The following is a 13,653-nucleotide window of genomic DNA, read 5'->3' as shown; positions in this document are numbered from 1 at the left end:
TTGATCACATAATATAATTCACAAAATCTTTATGGCAATAATATTCTCACAGGTTGAGTCAACATACATAATTGGTAAAAAAATGACAATCTGTATTTATAGAAAAGCAAAAAAAGAGTAAAATTTGCACAAGTATACATTATCTACTGTCACGATTTGTTCAAGGACAAATGTTCCTCTCTTAATCGTTATTTCTGAGCTGGTTTTCTGATCCAACATTTTTTAACCATTCAACAACTTCTCTGATGCGTGGTCTCTTGAAAGGATTCATGTTTACACACATGCATGCCACATCAAGTACGTATAGCATCTCTCCTTCAAATCCTTTCCCTCGTAGATTCGAGTCAAATACTTGTTCTTGTTTTCCTTCAATTTTCATCTGTTGAACCCAGCCAACCAATTCCCTTGAAATTTTCGGTTTGCATACATCCATAGGTCTTCTTCCAGTGAGAAGCTCAAGCAAAACAACTCCAAAGCTGTACACGTCACCTCTTAGAGTAGCCACCCATGCTTGTCCATACTCTGGAGGAATGTAACCTAATGTACCTACAAGTTCAGTTGTAACATGGGTTTCATACGGAAGAATCAATCGCGACAACCCAAAATCAGCAACATGTGCCTCAAACTTCTCGTTAAGGAGTATATTACTTGATTTTATGTCACGGTGTACAATGTGCGGTTCACATGTCATATGCAAATAGGCCAAACCACAACTTGCTCCTTGTGCAATCTTCAAACGAGTCGGCCAATCGAGTTGAGACGAACCGTCGGGCTTTTCATGCAACCAGTAGTCGAGACTTCCATTCTCCATGTAATTATATATGAGTAGTCGATAACCATCATGCACGCAGTAGCCTTGCAATGCTACCAGATTCTCATGTTGTGCTGTTGACAAAGCCTCAACTTCAGCTTTAAATTCCCTTTCCATAAGGCCTAAATCTCCTGAAAGTTTCTTGATGGCTAGCTTAGTTCCATTTTGAAAGGTTGCTTTATAAACCAAACCGAAACCGCCACATCCTACTATATTTGCCTGGCTGAAATTTTCAGTTGCTTTTATGATCTCTAATATGCAAAGATCCTTGGTATCATTGTTTTTGTTGGGGAACAATACCACTAGGCTAGCCTCTCTGTCAACCTCGGGATGAACGCCGCTGTTTGAGTACGGAGAAATTGATTCGAGTTCAATCTTATCAGAATCTCCTCTTGGATTGACCCTCCTCTTGGAGAGTATCCACAGTGTCAACAATGTTACCATAGTAGCTATGCCGAAACTGACAACAATAATAAGTGTGACTATTATTTTTTTGCTGGATTTGCCACTAGCTGAAGTACTAGTAGCATTTCTTTGAGAAGAACAAGGGCGCTGAATAACCGAACCGCACAATTGCGGATTTCCTTCAAAGCTGGAGTTGGAAAAAGTATTAAACTGACCACCTGTTGGTATCTGACCTTGAAGATTATTGTTTGCTACACTGAAAAATGACAGGAAATGTAAATTATTGAGCGAAGCAGGAATTCCGCCTGATAGTTGATTTCCCGAGAGGTCTAGCGTCTCTAAGTTCTTCAAGTTTGAAAATTGATCCGGTATATTGCCAGAGAAGTTGTTTAACTTCAGGTCCAGCGTATGAAGAACTTTCAATTGGCCAACCTCAACCGGGATGCTGCCATTAAGGTGATTGGTTCCGAGATAAATTGCCGGTGGAAGGCTTGAAAGTTGATTGTATTGCAACAAAGAAACATTGTTAGCATTAGCAAAGACAGGTAACTCCAAGTAAGTCCTTTCTACTTTATCATTTGCTTGTTGTGATGCTAGTGCTGGGAGTTTCGTAAGTTCTATCGGAAACGGGCCTGTAAGTAGGTTAACAGACAGGTCTATGTAGAAAAGTTCAGAAAGTGTACCTAACCAAGGAGGAATCGAACCACTTAAAAGATTATAGGACAGGTCCACGGCCTCAAGCTTCTTCAGCTTTCTAAGCCAACTTGGTATTTGACCTGTGAAATTACAACCCCCTAACCCTAAAACTTGGATCTTTTGGAATCCATCAGGGCCTATCAAGTTCTCATCATTCGGTAACGTTTCATTGTAAAAATTCTTGGAGAGCATAAGGGTACTAAGCTTCTTGAGGCCAGTGAGTATTCTTAGAGCACCAGTGATATTCTTCAACATGTTTGTAGAAATCGATAAGAACGAAAGAGACTCAAGTCCAAGTATCTCAGATGAAACCTGTCCCACAAGATTATTAGATGCAAGCCTTAATGCAGCAAGTGACTTACAATCATAAAGGCTCGACGGTAAAACACCGCTAAACCTATTGTTACCAAGATCAAGCGTAACAAGTCTACCAAGTCCTGAGAAATTGAACGCCGAAAGATTTCCTTCCAAATCATTGACCCTTAAATTCAACACAACAAGATTGTGACAATTCATCAAAGATGATGGAATTGAACCTGTCAAATTGTTGACATGAAGAAGTAACCTTTCCAATTTGGAAAGTTTACCAATTTCCTTAGGAATAGAACCTGTTAAATTATTCGAATAAAGCTCCAAAACTGTGAGATTTGCAAGGTTAACAATTCCATCATCAATTGTTCCATTAATTCTATTAAGTGGCAATGATATTTCTGTTAGTGAAACAGCATCATAAATATCAACCGGTATATTCCCTGTTAGAAAATTGAAACCTGCTCTAAATCTCTCAAGCTTAGAACATGCTCCTAAACCAGTATCAATAACACCAGCAAAATCATTGGATGAAAAATCCAAGAATCTTATAGCAGAATTATTAATACAAAAGCTTGAAATTGGAATATGACCTGTGAAAGTGTTGTTACTAACATTGAAAGAAATCAAATTCCCTTTTGCAGCAAGAATCTGAATCAAAGGAACTGGTAATGTTCCATTGAATGAATTACTAGACAAATCTAATTCCTGAATAACACTGTTATTTCCATTTCCACTACCATTACTACTAGGTAATTCACCATAGAAATGATTATAACTCAAATCAAGTACTAATACATGATTAACAAGTGAAAAAAACTGATTTTGAAGATTACCATGAAGTTTATTATGTGAAAGATTAACATGAGAAAGTGATTGAAGTGAAGTAATAAAAGAAAACTCAATGAAACCATTAAGACCTCTATTATGTAACAAAATTTGTTTAACATGGTGATTATTTTGATCACAGATTATACCTTCCCAATTACAACAATCAGATGAAGAAGACCAATTAAGAGATGGGTGAGGTGAAAAAGTTAAGATTTTTGAAGAGAAAGACAACAGAGAATCTTTGTCTAGTTGGTTACAAGTAGAAAAGACATGAACAAAAAATAAGGATAAAAATAAGGTTTTTGTTATGAAAAGGAACATAAGTTTGGAGAAAAACATGTAATTGTTGAAAGAAGGGTAAAAGGGTAATTGTGATGAAGTTGATAGAGGATTTGATCTCATGCTAGAAGAAGTTAAGTTGAAGTTTGAATGAATGAATTTGAGGGTTGGAGTGAAGAAGGAAGAAGAAGAAGAAGAAGAAGAAGAAGAAGAAGGGAAGAATAAGGAAGAGATGAACCAATGAGGGAAAAGATTTTTGGGGGAGGCATGGGGTGAGAGCATGACCATCCATTGACCATGAAAGAGGAAGAGAGAGAAAAGAGAGAAGTGGGGGTGACGTTTTTGTTTTATTTTATTATTTGTTGAGTATATATATATATTTTTTAAATTAAAATATATAAATCAATGTTCAACGTTCAACATGATGATAGTTTTTTTCTTTATAAGCAAAAATTGTATTAATAAGAAGTACAAGGAGTACTCAATCTTACGATACAATAAAAGAGCTCTAAAGTTGCAAATCAGATACTTTGTAAACAACATAAAGAGTTACTATACCAATTGAAAAACGAGTAACCTGCTCTACACTTAAACCAAAGTCAAGATATGAGTTTGATTTGATCAAACATAGCGGAGAAATCAACAATCTCGCTTCTAAACAATATGTTGTTTCTCATTCGCCATAAGCACCAAGTTGTGGCTAACCAAATTAGATGTCTAACCTTCATGTCTTTCCTATTTTTAACAAGACAACCAAAGTGCAAAAAATGTTTCCAACCCTCTTCTGGAAGTGTTAATTCAAAACCCAACCACAAATAAATTTGCCTCCAAACTTCCATAACTTTGTAACAACAAAAGAAAAGATGATTAGAGTCCTCCACATGATGATAGTTTGTTTCTCATTGATGTTTAGGAGAAAGTAAATGTAAATATTTACCTTCTTTGAGTTTTAGGAGGTTAACCGAATATTCTTCTCGGTATAAGGTGTGTCAAGAAGGACTACGATTTTATAAGAGTGTTAAAATATAAAATAGTTATGAAAAACAAAATTAGTTGATGCCTACACAGAACAAATGACTTGACTACTAACTATGGTAGTTGGAAATTAGATTTATATTTGTCGTCTTCAACTAAGAAAGAAGTTTTACCTTGTCCAATATTTAATGTAAGAAATGTGTTGAGTTTTAGATGTTTGTGTCTTGCATTGAAGTATTGGTTTTTACATAATTATACTAATATAGTTTAATTGTAGGAATATTATATTTTATGCTTAACTATACATTTGGTTCCTTATGTTTATTTTAGGTTTCAAGTTAGTCATTTTTCATTAATTTTGTCACATGTGACAGCCAATTTGCATATGTGGACATACACGTGGCACTTGGACACACTGACACGTGTACTGTTCAAACGGTTTTAGTGACAAAACTAACGGAAATGACTAATATACGTGTATGAGCATAAATTAAGATACTAATATATACCCGGTACTGTTATGGATACGTACCCGATACTGATACTCTCCCTCAAATATAGTACTCGTACATCATAGATAATATCCCAAGTGAGTTAAGCTCAAAGGAGTTTAACACACCTCTTTTATGACATTTTACATTTGCTTATCTTTCAATTTAACCATAGTCAATTGAATCAATTGAGTTAAATAATGATGGGTAGGTTTCACTATTAGAATTCAATTTTTAAAACATTGGTAAGACTATGTATGCAATTCCATTATTTAAATTTAAATGGGTGAAGTTGACAAATGGAGACAAAAACAAATCATTATTAAAAATAGCAATGGATGGTTCCTTCCTTTGCCTTTAAATTATTTAATGAAATAAATATATGAGCGTTTACTTTTGGGCGGCCAGTAGTGGAATTTCTCAACGATGATGATCAACAATACATGTCATCATTCATTGACACAAGTATTTTACATTAACATTATTTTTCCTCCCATCTTATTTATAAACAAATTTTCAATTTTTAGATTTATCGGATAATTAATGTATTTGATCTTCTAAGTTCTAACCCTAGCCGTCACATTTTTTCTTCTTCTTAGTTTATCAAAGAGGGGTGATTTCAGGTCAAATCTTGACCTAAAATCACCCCTCCAAATTGTTTTTTCTTTCTCGTTATTAAATAAGTGTGATTTTTCACATATTTGTTTGATGTTGTGTTATTTGTTATCCCGTCCTTGTGTGGTGTATTCTGTTGTGCCGTCTCTGTGCGGTGTATTTTGTTTTCCCGTCATTGTGCGGTGTTCATTTGTTTCAGGTTGAAGGATTAGATCCGATCAAGTACAAATCTATCCAATGTCAACTTTTGTGTCATCAACGCTGCAGATCTGGGGGCATGGACATTCCAGACACTTCAATATCAATATAGTCATATATGTAGGCTTATGTAATTTGCCGTTTTATGCTATTAACATGGATGCTGTGAGTTTGTTTGCAGATTCATCTTTTTTGTTTTTAGCAAATTTGTATTACATCGATGTACTATATCAGTTTGAATGAATGAATATCCTTTATTTTTAGTCAAAAAAAAATGTATTTGATCTTAATTGTAAATTAAATACATTAATTATCCAATAAAACTAAAAAAATTGTAGATTTAAGACATATGTTAACAAAATCCTAATTTTTTTTATGGAATTACTAATTCTAAGAGATTGATCTAGTCACAAACATATAATCTTAAATTTGAGAGGCTTTGGATTCATGTTTTACCGATAATTTTAAAGAGGTAATTATACAATTTTTTTTTTATACATATTTTTATATGAGAAAAACATGTATGTGTAAATTTAACTAGAGTTTCTCCAATTATGGAATTAGGGAATGAAGATTTATTGTGGGACAGACGATCCTCAATATTTCTTTAGGCAAAATATTTAAACATAAGAAAGCGTGTTCTAATAATTAACATGCTTTTGCGTCAAAAAAAAAAAAATTAACATGTTTTTATACTATTTGTGTTCAACACTTTTGACTTTCTAACACCGAAAATTATAGATCTTCCTAGAGAGTTAAAAAAAGTCAATATTGTGTCTATTAGATTTCTCGATGTAGTATTTAATAGAATTAATTTTATTACTCCCTCTGTCCCATAATGAGTGACTCGGTTGACTGTGTCACGCATGTCAATGCATAACTTTGACAATTAATCTTTTTAATTGTATAATAGTAAAAATTATAAAAATATGATAAAATACTCATCGAGACGGATCTAACAGTATCTTATATATATGATAATATTTATTTTTATTTATTAGTAGAAAAATATAGTCAAAACAAGATATATGAATAATAAATATAGTCAAAATGACTCACTAATTTTAGAACGGATGAAATATTTAAAAAGGAGTAGCAATATAGAAAATAAATCTAACTAAGCTTTTGCCTGTGACATGACATGTATAAAATAATTGTATGGAGCTGGACAACACAGACAAATAAAAGATAATGGTGCATAGCTCTTCTTCATGTCTTCTATGGTGCCACCAAACTTAAGCAACTACCGTTTGCTACTCCACTGGTTTATTAATTTAATCATTTTTCTTTGAGAACCACTATGAGTTTATTATATTGTATATATATATGTATACTGTAAATAAAGTTTGATATAAATATTTATATTGTTCCACAATGTTATGATATCAAAAGATAACTTAAAAGATGAGATTTGTCTAAACTTTACAGAACACACTTAATTATTTTTATAATTATAGCCAAAAAAAAATTATAAGGTTTATAGCCAAACAATTAATTAATTAATATGGAATGTTAATGCTCCGGTTTTTAAATAAAAAAGAATTATGATAATTTTGAATTTGGCTGCGAATAAAATAAGTAAAATTTAATAAAAATTATTTTTGTTTTAGAAATTAAATTTCAGTTCTTTCAAACGATTTTACAACCAAACATTTAGAATATTAACAAATATGGTAGGCCATGAAGAAATATATTTTTTTTTATTCAAAAGACATGGACAAATATAAGTGATCTAATGAGAGATCTCACGTAAACTATGATACAATTCAATTAAAAGGTTGATATTCTTAGTTTTTGATTGGTTGTTTTTAGTAGGCATTCAAAAAGAACATTAACTTACCAATTAGGTCGATTTAACAAAATTTGAATTTGTATTAAGTGTTTGACGTACATGCGTCAAATAAGATTTATCTCTAGAAATATATTTATAACCTACATATAGTATGCAAATTGTTAGTTTCCTCAATATGTTTGTGAGATCTTGGATAAAGTTGGGAGAAATTTTATTTAGCATGGTACGATTCATGCATATGGTTGGCCTAGAAAGTTAGGTGGTTTAGGGATTCATCCGGTCAAACTTGTTTGGAATTTAATTAGTGCAATTACACACAAAAAAATAACATTTAATCTCTCTTTGGATGTCACTTTGTGCAAAATTTTGAGGTCTTACAATAATATTTATATATTGTTAACTTTCATAAAATATCAAATGTCCATTAATATATCAATGGTAGACTACCATAAAAAAAAAAAAAAATCAATGGCAGACTATGTTATTTGTGTGTGCAAGAGCAAAGTCTTTGATTCAAATTTCAACATTGTCATTTTTCTTGCATAATGTTAGTTCTTTTTTCTTTTTTTTGGTGATATGCATAATTTTAGTTCTAATCCTTTTAAATTAAATTAAAACCTTTAAATTTAAATTCAATCATTGCAGCCAATTTAATCGTTGATCAATTGTTTATGTGTCTTTTATAATATTTATAATTTAAATAGAGAACGATTCTTTTTAAAAATTTTACTGATTCTTTTATTATAGGTCCGTTTTTAATATTCTAATAAGGCTCCAAATTGTTGGGACCAATCCTAATCATTAGGCTAACTTCTTAGTAGCATTTTTTAGGACGTGGTCTTTTTTTGCTCTCATCTAACAAAAAAATCAATATTGTTCCTCCTAATATTTGTACTTGCATATATTCAGTTTTGTTATTTTTTGTAGCATGTAAAATATCTGTCGCAGTCACACACTGTCTTTTGTGTTTTATAGTAGGAGACTCACACGCTTGTTGTGTGAAACACGAGATTAATGGACACTCTATATATATATTTTAACTTTTTGAGACCAAATTGATAATATGTATAAGCCGTGTGATGATACGTTACTATATGTTTGGATGAGTGATTCACAAATGTCATATAGTGGGTTAACTTTGTGATATTATTGTAAACTTTAAATTTAAAGTAAAATCATTCATGTGCGAAAGTTTTTATTATAAAAGAAAGATTTATATCTTATAATTCAAAGTTTGGTCTAAGTCAAGTACTCTACAAAATTGATTTGTAAGATGATGATTGTCTCTTACTTATAAATTGATGTTCAGGTCAACTCGCATTCAGTGCGAGACTTCTTAACACACTTTCTCACATACGCCCCAAGACTATTGAACTTGGTGCATGAATATAAATTGTGGGTGGTTTAATAGCACAAACCTGATAGCAGATGATCAAACAAATCTTGAAGAAACTATGATACCGTGTAGAAATGGAAATTAGACCTACTCAACTCTACAAAACTTACTTAGCTTGTAAGTTGATGATTGTTTCTTACGCAACCCTAACTCACATTATAGAAAAAATTTAAGATTAATTAGTCTAGCTGTAGAAAGATAGACATAAGATTCACTGATTCAAGGTTCGAGTCTTGCACCATCTTTTTTTATCAAATAAACCCTAGAGTCTTGCACCATCTATCTACTTTAAATATTTTTTATAAAAAAAAGAAAGAAAGATTTGTATAATAGTCAATTTTAAGTTTTGACGGCTTTAACTAAATGAATTTTATTTGAGGATAAATGACTATGTAAATATTTTTCGTGGAACTAATTGAAAAATCAATGGATGCATTTTTTGTCAACAGAATGCTTAATTTATTGGTGGATTGAATTGAAGTATTATGTATTGAAATGGTTTTTGATAAAGGTCAAAAGTAGCCATTCATTCTGATTATGAGTGACTTGCAAACCCTCTCTTCTTATTTTGTGCTTGTATTGGATTAGAGTATAGTAAGTAATTTTAGACTCTATTTATATAAACAGTTTAGCTTAGTATAGTAGAACTTATGGCATAAGTGATAATTATATAAATATTTATGTATAAAATAAGGATATTTTTATATAAGCTACAAACTACAGTATTATGAGCTATACAAAACTAGTGCTTATGTTAGTAAAAAAAAAAAACTTAAATAATCATGTCCAAACATGCAGTCATTCTTATCTTAATTAATATATATATAGGGGAGGATCAAATTACACCGGTGTAACATTTTAGTAATGTTACACCGCTCAATAACGCTTTAACGAATACAAATTTTACAAAATCCACCGTTGGATTGAAAGCTTATATCGTATAGATCATCCATATTAATTTTTACAAAAATCTAAAATCGTTTGGTATGTTATTGAGACCAATCAAGATTAATGGTTTATGTGGTTTTTGGTTTCCTATGTTGTTTATTTAGATTGCATATATTTATAATTAAGTGGGTGTAAATTAGCAAATGAGTGCACCAACATTTAATAAAATTTACCTAACTAACCCACAATTTTCTAGTGTAAAATAACTAAATGTCAAGGTTTTTTTGTCCAAAGTGAAAAGGTGCACCTTGCTAACTTAGACCTTCATGTTTTTAGGTGGGTCTAAGTTAGCAAACCTCATATATATATATATATATATATATATATATATATATATATATATATATATATATAGTTTCTTAATTTGCTTAAAAGATAGTATGTAATTTTTGAAGTTTTACAATTTTTTTTTTGAGAAGTTTTTTTATATGGACAAAATGACAAATAATTGACAATTCATACAAATTAAGTGAAGGAATTGAAGTTAGACTCTCGAACATGAAATTCAACCCAACAATTATGACATTTATGCTCGTTGTTGACCTAAAAAATCAAGCAAACTTAATGTATTTCATTAACTAGTAAACGTTCAATACATAAGGGAATAATCTCAAATCTACAGAAACTAAACCAAGAAATGGCCGTCCGAGCAAGAGTATGAGCAACCATATTCGCTTATCTCATAACAAACTTCACTTCAAAGTTTATGCACGATAATATAATTTTAATAATGTCAGCAACAATTAAACAAAAAAAGCTTTATTAAAGGCAAAACTATGCATAGTTATTAGGATGTTTTTTTAACCTTTCACTTCTGAAGAGAAATTTTTTTGGTAGTTTGAAGTTAGCCTAAAAGTAAATAAAGTCCGATCAAAATTATTTTACTCAAGAATGAATAATTCACTTGCAACTCGTTAATACCTGAATTCAATCACTTAGTTAACTTTTTATTTTTTTATACAAAAGACCTAATTATTTTTTGTTGATGACATTCTAGATCTAAAATAATACTCCCTCCGTTTTTTTTTTAAAAAGATAAGAGTAATTTACAATTGTATCCTTTGTCAATTACTCTTATCTTTTTCAATAAAACTAATTAATGTAATATATTTGGGAAACTAAAATTTTTTAAAATTTTTTTTGGTACATAACATATTAAATTTAGTTTTTTTTTATATAATATATTAAATTTATTGGAAAAAAAAAGTATATAAAAAAAATTATTAATAGATTAAAATTAGGATATAATAAAAAGATAACGTGAAAAAATAAATTAATTTAGTGTGACGGTTCTAAATGAAATCTTTAAAGAAACGGAGGAGGGAGTATAACTTAATTTAAGATATGAATTATTTAAGAACCGACACGATTGTAAGCATTGCATTAGTGCTTGTCCTAATTAGAAGTTGAAAGGGATTAATTAGGGAGTGCAAATCATCATCCATCATAACATAGACAGTAAAGTACAAATCTAGGCCTGACCAAAAAAAAAAAAAAAAAAAAAAAAGTACAAATAGACCTTTATTTTCTATCTTATCTTCTAGATTCTAGATTAAAATTTGATTGCGTGTATATAAATGTCAAAATAATACCATAAAAATATATCAAACATAATTTAAGTGATATATGGATTCAGTCTCTAACCTTTAGTTCTAAACAATATATATTTTATACACCATTTAAGAAAAAAATGTTGAGTCATTTTCCAATAGATAAAACAATTATTTTTGGATAATTTTTCCTTTGTTGAGGAAGAACACAAAAACCTATCGCTGACATTCTTTTTTTTATTTAATTTCTTAATAAAAAAATTACGACTTTTTAGATAAAAAAATAATCATGAAGCATTGGCATATCCAACGCATATTATGCAAATTGACATATTATTTATTCATAGGGATAAAATATATAAGGTTTGAAATGGAGTATAATATACATAACAACAACTGTTGACTTTGCTATGTTTTACACTTGAGAGAGAGCAATTTGCAAATAAAAAAATTGAGGAATAATAACATATTTAGCCAATTGCAAGCAACATGTATATATTTTGTTTAGAAATAAAAAAAAAAAATTGCATCAAAACATTTTTTTATTTGTAAAATCTTCTACAAAATTGAGTAGATTATAATTCGATGAACGGTCCAAAACCAAGTTCGGTTGCATGATTTGATTAGACCAACTCAAACTCAATGTAGAATTCAAAGATATTATGAAATTTTTTTTGCATGTGAACAACATATTATGATTTTTTTTTTCTTTTCATATGAACAAAAGAAAGATATTGTGGAAAACTAAAGTCATTTATTTCCTTTTTTTTATAAGCAAAGATATATTATAATAAGAGAAATATTATAACTAAAGCCATTACAATAAAGAGATTAGATGCTTTAAAGACAATCTAAAGGATTTGTACATCAATTGGTGAAAGAATAACACAAATGTCTACCACTCCCGCTAACAAATGAGATCCAAGAGAAGCAATTGATCCTTTCCACTAAATTATAAAGAGTGATTTGGAACTCCTTTAAAAATAGCATCGTTTCTAAGTTGTCCAAATATTCCAAGTAGTAGCGCATCAAACCAAATGTCTCACCTTCTTATACTTACTAGATTTAAGAGGTTCACCAAAGGCAAGAAAGTGCACCGAACCAACCTCAAGCTTTCCTTGTGATGTCCACATCGGTAAAAAAAAAAAAAATCACTTTATTACCCCTTTTCCTTAATTGATTTAAATCAGTTCTTATTTTTATTCTTTAACAAATATACTCTTTTAATGCTCTTGATTAATTATAAATCAGATTGCATAACCTTCATTTTATTAGCACATTTTTGACCGTCAAATGATTTCAATTGTGTGGCTAATATTAAGGAATAGAAGGAATGATTTCAATTGTGTGACTAATATTAAAGAATAGAAGGAGCTGTTTACAGAAAGAGCAGGGAACCGTTTTTATTGGTTTTTTTCTATTTAAAGGACTGTCATAGTCTTGTGACAGACAGAAAAAAATTCTCCTCTTCACCTTTCTTATTTTCTACTACTAAAATTATGAGCAATTATATTGTTATGTGATTTTCATAGTCTAACGAGTGCACGTGTTCATATGCTTGTTGTGTTAACCTTGGGGGAGCAATCGACAATCTAGATTGCATCAAGATCTATTGAAAGAGAGAAAGAGAGAGTGGAGCATAACCGTTTTGTAACTGATTCTTCTGTTTGTTATTGATCTTGTTATCTGAAGATTACAATACAGATATAGTCTTTATATAGACTTGAACTAGGAGTGTGTTAGTTCCTAATCAGTAAGCTAACACACTTGTATATAATGCTTAGTCTAATCTAAACATCTTAAGTCTAAACTAATCCATTTACTGTATAGTTACAAGGGTATTTACATTGTACACTTACACACCCCCCTCAAGGTCATTGGGAGTCCCTCACATTGAGCTTGGACCTCATGCTGAGAAATTTGTCAGTAGAAACAGGTTTTGTGAGAACATCAGCTAGTTGAGTAGAGCCTGGAATGTGAACCACTGTGAGTTGTTTTGCCAGAACCTTTTCCCTGACAAAGAAGACATCAATTTCCATATGCTTTGTTCGTGAGTGAAGGACAGGATTGTGAGCTAGTAATACTGCTGATTGATTGTCACAGTAAATAGTAGGAGTAGTGAAGGGTACTGTGAGTTCGTTTAAGAGAGTCTGAACCCAAAGGACATCAGCAGTAGCTTGTGCAAGACTTCTATATTCAGCTTCTGTGCTTGACCTTGCTACAACCTGTTGTTTTATTGACCACCAAGACACAAGATTGGGGCCAAAAAATATGGCAGCCCCTGAGGTAGATCTTCTATCATCTGGGTCTGATGCCCAGTCTGCATCACAGTATGCTTTTAGGGACAGAGGGTGATG

The 13,653-nt window shown here is 31.0% G+C and overlaps 1 protein-coding gene across 1 annotated transcript; it reads right to left on the bottom strand.

Annotated features, from left to right (window-relative positions):
* On the bottom strand, window positions 1–3,677 carry LOC123884592 (tyrosine-sulfated glycopeptide receptor 1-like). Its single transcript, XM_045933725.1, has one exon. It carries the CDS (start codon window positions 3,617–3,619, stop codon window positions 182–184), a length of 3,438 nt encoding a protein of 1,145 aa, XP_045789681.1. The 5' UTR covers window positions 3,620–3,677; the 3' UTR covers window positions 1–181.
* Between the last annotated feature and the right edge of the window lie 9,976 nt (window positions 3,678–13,653).

The sequence above is a fragment of the Trifolium pratense genome, linkage group LG5, assembly GCF_020283565.1.
Source record: "Trifolium pratense cultivar HEN17-A07 linkage group LG5, ARS_RC_1.1, whole genome shotgun sequence".
Classification (NCBI taxonomy): Eukaryota; Viridiplantae; Streptophyta; class Magnoliopsida; order Fabales; family Fabaceae; genus Trifolium; species Trifolium pratense.
Note: the sequence above shows the minus strand (reverse complement) of the source record. Positions and strands in the feature narration are given on the sequence as shown.

Coding starts and splice junctions, on each gene's coding strand:
- LOC123884592 (XM_045933725.1), bottom strand. CDS start 3,619: ATGGTCATGCTCTCACCCCATGCCTCCCCCAAAAATCTTTTCCCTCAT.